Source organism: Meleagris gallopavo, assembly GCF_000146605.3.
Source record: "Meleagris gallopavo isolate NT-WF06-2002-E0010 breed Aviagen turkey brand Nicholas breeding stock chromosome 2 unlocalized genomic scaffold, Turkey_5.1 Chr2_random_7180001948633, whole genome shotgun sequence".
Lineage (NCBI taxonomy): Eukaryota > Metazoa > Chordata > Aves > Galliformes > Phasianidae > Meleagris > Meleagris gallopavo.
In genome coordinates, this window is record NW_011094051.1 from 1,284 (window position 1) to 12,580 (window position 11,297).

The following is an 11,297-nucleotide window of genomic DNA, read 5'->3' on the forward strand; positions in this document are numbered from 1 at the left end:
CACCAGGCACTGTGCAATACTGCAAAAATGCAAAGTGAGTCTTTGTTGGTTATGTTATTTGAGCACCTTTTGAAAGCTGAGATTTGTGCTTTCTTACAAAAAGTACTGGGGTAATAAATAGTAGTAATATGAAGATGGAAATCGTATTTGCTTGTATTAATAAATATAATGCGGGTGAGATGGGGAGCTATAATATGCTTTATTAAATGCAGGAAGGTGGTTTCAAATGAGATTTTATTGTTCAGTATGAAAAGACCCTTAGTAATTCCTTGCCTAATTAATACATTGGGAAAAATCATTTTGTGAGGACTATCTACTTAAAATAATCTAATTGAAATAATTAAAAAAAAAAATTGTTGTAAAAATATTGCTCCATCAGAATCTTCTAGTATAATTAAACTTTTGTGCTGTTGCTTTTGTCTTGGTTGGAAGTGTGAAAAAGAGGAGAAAATCTTTCAGGCAAAATAAAAATGTTTTCTCCTTTCTTTTTCACCAAAAGGCTTTAAGAATAGCAATTCATAAGGCTCAGGGAGACTGCAGTGTTCAGAAGGCACGGCAGTGCTGTCATATTTGAGGCAAGTGGCTTCATCTTAAGGATGCACGTGGACTCCACCCTCTCACAGGGACAAAGTGTCCTGATTGCGTGGTGCTGCTGGCAGGACTGGGATGCTTGGCTCTTTCCCATGCATGCAGCTACTTTGCTTGTACCCAAGCAGGCTGGGAGTACATTGCCAGGAGGCAGCTTGCTTGGTGACACTGGCAGGAGGTGATTCTCTGGCTGTGCTGTGAGACAACATTGAACCTTGTCTGGCTGTTGTGGCATGACATGTAGGTATTTGAATACGTGATATGGCCTCACTTTGAGCACTGTATGCAGATTTGGGCACCACAGTATAAGAAGTGCGTAAAACTATTAGATCTATGAAGATGGTGAAAGGTCTGTAGGACAAAGAGTATGAGGAGGAGTGGCTGAGGTCCCTGGGTTTGCTCAGCCCATGGCAGAGGAGCTGAGGGGAGGCCTTATGGCGGCTGCAACTCCTCACAGGGAGTGGAGGGCAGCGCTGAGCTCTGCTTTCTGTGACAGCGACAGGGCCCGAGGGAATGTATGAAGCTGCAGGAGTTTGAAGAGTATTGGGATAACACTTCCAAGGCATGGGATTTGAATATTCGGTGGTCTGTGTAGAGCCCGGAGTTGGATTCACTGATCCTTGTTGGTCCCTTCCAACTCAAGAGTCATTCAGTGATTCTACATCTTTGAATGAATATCTGAGATGCTTATTTAATACAGTGGCGAATACAGCAGTTCTTGTTCCCTTGTTTATGAGCATCACTTCCATTTGTTCCTGTTCCTGACATACTTTCTTGCCTTAGAAAGTGGCAAGAGTCATTTTGACCCACTACATCAATTTGTAGCTTGCAGGCAGAAACTGTGGACTAATAAATTTAAATTGTCATATTTACAACTAGATTCAAGCTATTAGAATTCCCTCTTAATATTTTTAATATATTTAGTTTTACCACAACCACTGAGATATCTTTTTTCCCTTAAAAAGAAGTCTTGTCTTAGCCAGGGGGATGAAGAGCAAGAAAACTCCACATTATATTATTCAAATTCATTTTTAAAGTATCAAGGGTTTTCTGCCTTTGATAACTTAGTTTTGAAATACCTGGAAATATATAAAACCTGTTCCTAGGCATTGAAAAATACTTTCTTCTTTCATTGTCCTTTTTAAAGGAATTTTGCCTGATAAGGAGAGTGCTTAAAAATAACTATTAAAGACTCTATTTTGGAAAAACATAATATAAATCTCTGTTTTACCCAAAGAAGTAAAAAAGAAAAAAACCACACCAAAAACTTTGCAGGTGCCCAGCGGGCTGAATATTTATTCTTTTCTTCTACAAAGATTGTTTGAACTGTTTCTAGAATTTTTATAAAATTTTTAAACTGAAATGTCTTGTCTTTGCATTTTTCCGTAAGTTAGTAAAGGTGGCTCTCTAGCTTTTCAAAGACAAATTCTTTGCCACATGCAAGAGATGCAGCAGTAACTGCTTGATTCATTTTTTTTCAGCTTCTGTTTTGTAAGCTGTAATCTTTCTTATAAATGCGTGGTATTTAGAAAATGAGTTTTAGGGTGTATTTTTTTAAATTTCATGATTACTTTTGGAGCTGCATCTTTTTTTTTAGAGTTTTTGATATGAAGAAACTGGTTTCCCAGTTTAAAATATTGAAAGTGTTTGCTTAGTGCAGCAAGGCATAAAGAATTTTCTTAAGGCCTGACATTAAAGTGAGAAATTCATCTGTATTTAACTAAAAAAAATCAATTTATTTGAAGAGAAACGTATCCTTAAAATACCCTACTAATATGAGGTATTTCCCTTCCCCTCACTGAACTCACTAATCAGTGGTTTTCAGTCTTGTCTTCCCTGATGTTGCTTATGAGCTTGAAGCTGTGATTCAGAACAGGCAGAACTGGTAACGGGTACCCCTAAACCATTTGATCTTTCCTAGTTTTTGCTTTCTTTTGAGACAGCAGATGGAGAGAGCAGTCACCACCATGCAACTTGAGACAGACTCTGAAATGAGACTTTACTGAAGGTTTTATTTTTTTATTTTTTTTAAAAAAAGCTTAATCTCAGATGCAGCTATTTAAATATTTATGTATTAATACAAATCCGCTTGAAAGCAAGTTGTGGTCCCTGTAATTACTTCCTCCTGAGGAAGTAGATCCAACTTGCTTTATGGGCTTAAGGAGATAGTGTGTTCTGTCAATATTGACATTTTCCTATATCGCCATTAAACTGATTCTGTTCTGAGTGATTTTAAGAGACTTCTATCTCTTCTTTTCTTGCAGGAGGAAAACTGTGGTCATATGTCAGTAAATTCTTAAACACAAGCCCTGAACAGAGCTTTGAAATTCCCGAAACCAAAACATTCAGTTCAACTAAAATTCTCCTGGAGCGGCCGACGCCCAGCCCTAAAGACATCAGTAGCAGCACGGATTCCAGAGAAAGCTATGGGGAGAACATGCTGAAGGTGGTCCCTCTGAGGAGCAGCCTGACGCCAAGCTCTCAGGACGACAGCAGCAACCAGGAAGATGGACAAGAGAGTTCAAAATGGATGGACTCAGCATCCAGCTCAGAAGAAGAGTGCACCACGAGTTATTTAACGTTATGTAATGAATACGGGCAAGAAAAAATTGATTCTGGCTCTCTCAATGAGGAACCTATGGTTAAAGTGGAGAGTCAAAGTCTGAATATTAAAGAGAAAAGTTCTTTAGAGAAATGCACTGTTGTTAGCAGTGATAGTTTCAGCTCTCACGTTCCATCTCAGGAGCTAAAGCTTTTCATTGATGATGCTGAATCAGAAATAGCCAGTCCTACTAGGATATTGGACTCGCTAACCAAATCAAAGAAAAGCCCCATGGAACTCTTCAGAATTGACAGCAAAGATAGTGCTAGTGAACTTCTGGGACTGGATTTGGGAGAAAAATTGTATAACCTGAAATCAGAACCTTTGAAGCCACTGTTCTCTATGCCAGGTCATGACAGAAGCTTGGATGCCCTGGAGAACAAAATGGGTATGAGAGCTCAGGACACTGTAAGCAGGGGTTCAAACGACTCCGTGCCAGTTATCTCGTTTAAGGATGCTGCATTCGATGATGTGAGTAGTGTTGATGAAGGAAGGCCTGATCTCCTGATAAACTTACCTAGTATGTCTGATGCGACTGAGGAGGCAGCAGTGTCAAGGCCTGCCAAATTTACAAAAACTGATATGGATGTTTTAGAAGTAAAATTATTAGAAACACCCGATGTCTTACAATTGAATAGCTCTGCAGAGCAATGCAAAGCATTTAATCAAGAGCCAAATCATGTGACACCAGAACTGGGTGATCCTTCCCCCAGGGAAGTAAATGGACAAAGCGGTGTCACTCAGGGAGCTCTCGGGACCCTCTTTACTTCTGAACCAGAGGTAGGTAGTTCAGAAGACGGGGCTCTGTTTCAAGGGCCTGCAGCCTGTTCCGTAAACATGACAAGCAAAGAAGAAAGTGTGTTTGTTTCCAACCTGCTCTCAGGTACTCAAGATGTTAGCTTGGACAGAGACACGATAAGAAACGAAGCAGTGTTGCTGTTTTCTGATCAAACTGAAGACTTTGGGAAAGAGGAAACAAACCTGTCTTTGTTACCAGCTGCTGAAAGTGAACAGACAGCACCAAAGAGGGAAGACAAAGTAGCAGTAGCAGGGGAGAAGGATATACACCAAATTTTTCAGGACCTTGATGAAAGATTAGCGATAACCTCCAGGTTTTATATCCCAGAGGACTGCATTCAAAGATGGGCAGCTGAAATGGTTGTAGCCCTTGATGCTTTACATAGAGAAGGAATTGTGTGCCGCGATTTGAACCCAAACAACATCTTATTGAATGATAGAGGTCAGGAACTTTTGCAAATGCATTTCTTTTTATTCGCTGTTGCTTCCAATTAACTGAGTAGGCGTTTTATCTTGTAATTAGTATCTTCATTTCCTGTCTAGAGCTTCATTATCAGTGCAGCAAATTCACCCCCAGTAATAGCTTCTAGTACTTAATGATGCCATTATTCTTAATGATACTGTTTTTAGCTACAAAAGGAGTAATTACAGTTCACTTCTGCAGAAAATGGAAGGGAAAAATGTTTTGATTTCTCCTGTCGTTTTGTTTTTAGGACACATTCAGCTAACGTATTTTAGCAGGTGGAGGGAGGTTGAAGATTCCTGTGACAACGATGCCATAGAGAGAATGTACTGTGCCCCAGGTTAGAACAATCACCTACAATGTTTCACTTGGAAAGTAGATAAGCAGCTTTCATTTTCTCACGGAGCCTTTGTAACACAGAGCTCAAGAACATGCAGTATCAATAGAATTTTGTTTTCCTGAATATCTTAAAAAGCAAGAGAGTTTGTAACTATTGCTTTATTGTTGAACTGTGTTGTTGTTAGAGCATTTCCATAAAGTGTAATTGCATTGAATGTCTTGTTTAAGGAAATTTTAAAAATGTTGTGTGTTCTTTCAGTGGTTTGTTATGTGTGAGTACATCCTGATAACTGGAATGAGCAAACGGGGAAAGGGCAGAGTGAAAAGATGACACCATGAGCACAAAAGCACAAAAATTTATACATGCAAAGAACGTAGAAAAAAACATATCGCAGTTTGAAATACACAACCCTAATAGGCTCAGAGATGCCTCTGACATTTTTGATGAGCTACAGTGGGCTTTGAAATAGTTTAGAGAGCTCTTTTCTTAGAACTGCTTTCATCAATCATGAGGGTGATAAAATCAATATCTCTTGGGTTTTTATAGCAAGGATGGCACTTGAAACTGATCCCTCCCTCTTTTACTCTTTCCAATTTATTTTCTGCTATTATAGTTGTCTAATGGTAGCGACAGTTATAATCAGATACTTTACTTATAACTTTGCATTTTAAACATTTTATAGGTAGCTTAAAGAAACGACTTTTAGAGTTGAAATAATTACAGTGATGCTATTCAGATTTTCAGTTCATCTTTTCGGTTCTGAATTTGAAATGCCAATGTATGCTTTCTACTGAATGCATGGCCTGGCTAGGCTTTGCAACTTGTGCAGATAGTCCTCAAGCTGAGTCTGCAAATGGGCTTGAAAAAACTTAGCTGAAGCTGAGTGAACGACACAAGGCAAAAGTTGTGAACTTAGTTTGGCAAGTGTTTGTTCTGTGACTTGGTTCCCCCCAGCTGAAATACAGTAAAGAAACTGCTCTTTGTGAATACAGGTGATTGTATGGGAAAACAAAAATGAATTCCAGCTCTTGAGATTAACAGTAAATAAAATCTTTGCTCTCCAGGTACAAGTCAAAAGGGAAGTGGCAGATATTACAGAAAAACAGAAAACAAATGCTCTTTTTAATGAAAGCAAAGTCAGCACTATTGTTCTGCCCTCATCCCACTTTAGTTCAAGAGCAGTGAAACTGAGGAACCCTTGATTTGAGAACCCCAGCAATTCCTGTGATTATGGAACAGAAACATGTCCTGCTTGCAAGTATGCACTCTGTTGCATTAGAAAGAGGTGTTTTCCCACCTCCATAACCCGGGCCTGTACAAAACTCTCCCCAGTTGAGCTGCCTTAAAGGTGGAAGCACAGCCTTTTCCCACCTTGTCACCATTAATAAGCTGTAAAAGTCAAAGCCTAATTTTTCTGTATTTTAATGAGGATCCAAAGAGAGGTGCTTTTTTTTTGCCCCCTGATCTTCAACCAGCCAACTGCTGTTGTAATTAATTGTTTAGGAAGTAGGCAAAATAATATTTAGAAGTCTCCAAATACAGGAATAAAGTTTTCTGTGCCATCGTTATTTCCACGTCCCAGCACAGGTGTGGTATCCACCTGGGCTTTTTGTTAGGTTTGTTCTTGTCTGTAACTGATGAGCTGCAAGACAAAGATCTGCAAGTGCGAGTGTTTGATAGATGCAGGATGGCAGGATTGATATTGCTGTATGAGCCTTTCATATTTGATCTTACTGTTACCTGTTGAAGCGTACGCCTTCTATTCTGAGTTAAGGTTTAGTATGTGCACCTTAGATAATGTGTGCAGCTGAGGTGCAAGTAGCTTTCTTATGGCTGCTGCAAAACATCCAACTGTTATTAAAAAAGCTCCCCTTTCTTCAGCACCACTGCTATGTTACAGGAAAATAGGCCTTATGTGGATGGTCATTTTTCCTTTTAAGAAACATCCTATGACCTGGAGCCCGTGTCTCCTCCTGATCATGGCAGCATTGCCCCTCAAGCTGCTTCTTAGGTTAACCGTTTTGAAGTCAGTTGTGCCTCAGTTCAGAGTGCTTAGGTAAATTGAGAAAGTCGGATTTTATATTATTCTTCTTCAGTTGCTCTTTCAAATTGTTTGTAAATGTTTCTCATAGCTTGCTTTTCCTGCTGAAGGAAGAGATGAACAAGTGATCTTCACAAAACTTGGCCAGGCCCTATGATTTTTATCATCATTGCAACACAGTGAATAATGAAATGACTCCAAGTGAATCTCTACCTCGTTTTGGTGCGTCCAGCAGCTCAGTGGGCTGTGGTGCTGTGCCTCGGGTACCTGACATCTCATTTCACTTCTAACCGAGTGAAACTCAGCTTGTAAAATTTTACCTTTGTGTGTTTAGTTTGGTGTCTGTTTTCATCTGAATTCAGGATGGAATAGGATTTGGGTGTGGAAAGCCTGTATTTAACAGACTTTTAACGTTTTGTTGTTTAAACGGTCTCATTAAAAGCAGGCAAGAAAGGGAAAACCTCTTTGTTAAAACACTGTCCTATAGGGTCTGGTGTTACACACTGAGTACAGATGATGACCCTTCTTGAGATGCTGTTGTTTTTCTGCAATAATCGTTGAGAAACAGATTTCACAGGCAAGGGAAAAAAAAAAACACAAAAAACATGGAAGTTAAATAGATTACATGGTATTTTCAATTTAAAAAAGGTAGGAAGTTGTGTCGCAGAGTTATATGAAAGGCACAGAAGTGTATCTGAAATCATTTTCTTTGTAATTGCTAAGGTTTCAGGTGTTACTCTTTTACACGATAGGTAAATAGTACTGAGCTGCAAAGTTCCTGAGGGCATATTTAGGTTTTAAGTTGCTTTATTGGTTGAAGGAAAACGTGGAACCTAAATCCTACAACTTCTATGTCAGAATCTAATTTCTGGAGGGAGTAAGGATGAGAATGTATTGATGCTGAAGCTCTTCAGACTTCAGGGGGGAAGAAGTGCCCCTGCATGGGTCTGGAGGTGGTGGTGGAGGTTTTCGGTCCTCGAGGATGGGGCTCTGTTAAAGCCAAGGAAGGGCTCTGGGTTCAGAGGCAGCGGCCAGAGCCTTTCTGCGGCGAGTAGCCGGGGCTCGCTCAGCTCTTGTTATCCTATGAAAAGCAGAGAATTGTTAACGGCGTGTGTATAAAAGAGATTATGCGACGTAGGTGTAAATTAACAGAACAAACGCAAACATTGTAAGCGTAGAAGTGTCAGAAGGATGGGAGAAGAAATAGTTTAAATAGCCGCACTCCATTTCCTGCTGCCCGCGTACTTAATTTTGTTTGCAAGAGCAATTGTCAGTTTTCATCGTGCATAAATTAAAAGCGGGGCCGGCTGTCTTGCGAGAAGTTGCACTTCTCCTCCGGGGGCGGCAGGTGGCATTGTGCCATTGGAGGACGGCGCTGCAGGCCGAAGGCGAGGTTTCGTTGAGGCGACTCGCGCCTCGGAGTTGTGCTTAGAGCTCAGCTCAGAGCCGTGCTGCTGTGTTGCGCTGCTGTTCGGTCGCGGTGCGACGGCAGAAGTCTCGCTGCTGCGTAGTTGTACTCAGTCTAAGAGCCGGTGCCGGAGCCGCTCCGGGACAACGGGGCTGTCTGCAGATGCCTGGAAGTAGCGCCCGCGCCCTGCTTTGATGGATGGCCAAACTAAAGCTTTGCTGTTCACCTGTGATAAGTCAGATGTTGTTTCTCTAACCCACGAGGGAAATGATGGTTTATAAATCATCCCTGTAAACTCAGCTCCGCTTCAAGTAAATCTGAGGGGGAGTTGGCCAAAAATAACGTATTTGCTTTTAAAGAAGAAATTAAGTACTCATAAGTGAGCTGTTCTGCTGCACTCGTGGTTAAGGTGACAGATGTGAGATCCACCTGGCTTTTTTTGGTCGGCTTTTTTTTTTCTTTTTTTTTTTTCCCCTTCCTCTTCTTTTAAGTAATTTTGTTTTCTGGATGTTTTAAAGTGTGCTGATGTCTGAATACAAAGTTATTAGCAGATCAGATGAGAATGATTCACTTCTGTTTAAACAGCCCTTTGCTCTCTGTGCCCCCTGAGAACTCTTATCACGTATTTGTTCAAAAAAAAAAACAACAAAAAAACCCCACAAAAACTAACAGAAAATCCCTCACATTATCCACCTACTCGGTGGCTGATAGTATCAGCAGCGTGTATCTCTTTATCTCTTGGTTAATGCGCCTAGGTATTCTGAAGGGGGAAAATTCCAGTAACAGATTCAATTTACAGGGACAGAAACTTGAGCAAATGCCAGCCTAGCAGGGGGGCCATTATTCTGCACTGTAAATAAGTTTAAAAAAGAAACAAACGCGCACACAAACCTGTGAATCAACATGTTTTGGTCTAATTGAGGGAAAAGCAAGATAGATGAATTTTGAAATGCAAATGATTACCTTCTGTTACTTAAGTATTGGTTTTGTCATCTTTGTGATCTTAAATATAAAGTGTTGTTACCTTTTAAAAAGAGTAGTAATTATATTCCATTTTTGATAGTTGTGAGTTTTAAAATAAAATTGGTAACTTTTTTTTTTTCCTAGAGAGCCCCTTCTTAGTATGCTTGATACCTGTGAGAAAGACAGAATTGCCTAGAGCCACAGACTAGTCGAGCCTGTTTGCAGCTGAAACAGATTGTGTTGAGGATTTACTCATGAAGAGGAATCTTTTAGGTACTTTTTCAATCTAACCTGTAAAGCAGGATGTTACAGTGGCTTGCTGGTCTAACCTAACACGTGGATGCAATTTGTGAACGAGGTGTTTTATTTGCACTAAGTTCTCTTTCCAGCAGTGAGGCGAGTTCTGTCTTATCCCTGTAGAGTTATTAGAGGATGAGATTTCAGAGCTGTGTTTTCTTTGGAGTCCTTTTTCTTTCTTATCCAAACCATTAATTTTCTCTGGATTGTTTTTACTAAAAACTGGAGATTTGTAAAGTCAAAGTGAGCTTAGATTCATTGAAAATGCAAATAGAAAAAGTGAGCTTAGAGTCAGTGAAAATGTAAGTAGAAAACTGGCCATCAGTAATGCATCATGTTAGTCAGATGCTTTCACAAGCTGTGTGCTATAATCAAGCCTTATTTACACAAACTAGCCTTTGCAGAAGCCTGCACAGAAATCTGATATATTTGGTTAGATCGAAACTGGTACTAATTGTACACAATGGGAAACCTAGCTAAAAAAAGAAGGCTTCGCAGGTAAATGATTTTGCCCCAAGCAGACCAATACGTTTCAGTGTGCAACCTGATTTTCATACTCCCAAACAGTCTATTTGTAGACAATTGAAAATACAGATGCGAAGTGCAGCTGATAACCTAAAACATATGGCATTAAAATAAAAATTGCTAGCGTGCTATTATCAGAGTGAATGCTATAATTTTTATTTACTGAAGAAAGCAAAAAATGGTCTGCCTCTATTTACCAAATAGATATCTGATGTTGGAAAACCTGCACGTTATGCGTATGTGTTTTGCAGTAGGAATCTGCAAGCACTCATTAAATTCTGCTGTTCTCTATTATAGTGGTTTAATTTGGAGTACAGTGTTTAAGAAGCAAAATAGCGGTGGTGGATTAAAGTGCCATTGACCCCGAGAGGTGTCGAGGGGTGGGTTGGTCTCACGGTTAGTGCGAGACTGGACTTCCTCGATGTTATCTCTGACTCTGTTGTAGCTTTTTGTGTGACGTTAATGTTTCAGGATGATCCTAAAGAAAAAAAGGGTCGGGGAACGGGGCAGATGAATGGATTTAGAGCAGCAAGTGTAAAAGGACAGGCTATCTTGATTTTAAAAGCTCTGACAATAGGAAATGGGACTGAACATTAACGTGACGACTGTATGGCCGTTGTGAATAAGGAGGAAAAGTCTGAAGCTGCAGAAAAAGCAATGATGATTGTGAAGCTGGGAGAAACGACTGTGCAACCCTTTGGGGGTGTGCAGCTCTCCAAAGACACCGGAGTGTCCCAAAGAGAACAATAACAGCTGACTGCTCCCAAAATAGCAAGCTGTCATAAGCCTGGAGAAAGTAGTTGAAAGCAAAGGTTTGGAGAGGGCAGCAGGTATTTTCTGAAAACGACACGATGTGGCTGGGCACCGAGGCGTGCTGCAAGTACCCTGTGTGTTGTAGCTGAAATATCTTTTCCTTTGGCTTTTGCAGACTCTCTAGCTAGTAAGCAGTGAGATGTACTGAGGCTGTTGATTCTGTTGATTTATAAGAATCTAGCCTTTTAATCTGGCTGACATAAAAGGCATCTAACAACTCTGGAAGAAACTGAGGTTTACCTGCAATTGTTTTCTGTTGCTGTTATGTTTTAATAATGGAGCTGAAACTTGAAGGTAGTACAGAAGATGCCTTTCGAAAATAAATGGAGATGGCTGAAGGGTTAAACAGTGTTTGCTTTCTTTTGTTAATGGAGCTGTAAAAGGTTTCTTTGTCTCTATGGCCACCTGATTATTTTAAAGGAAGTTTTAATTCCATCTTGGGTTGCTAAGAGGACAAAA

The 11,297-nt window shown here is 40.1% G+C and overlaps 1 protein-coding gene across 1 annotated transcript; it reads left to right on the top strand.

Annotated features, from left to right (window-relative positions):
• The first annotated feature begins 2,856 nt into the window (after positions 1-2,856).
• On the top strand, positions 2,857-11,297 carry LOC104915423 (ribosomal protein S6 kinase delta-1-like). Its single transcript, XM_010726313.3, has 3 exons — positions 2,857-4,430; positions 4,702-4,791; positions 9,348-11,297. Exons 1-3 carry the CDS (start codon positions 3,026-3,028, stop codon positions 9,410-9,412), a joined length of 1,560 nt encoding a protein of 519 aa, XP_010724615.2. The 5' UTR covers positions 2,857-3,025; the 3' UTR covers positions 9,413-11,297.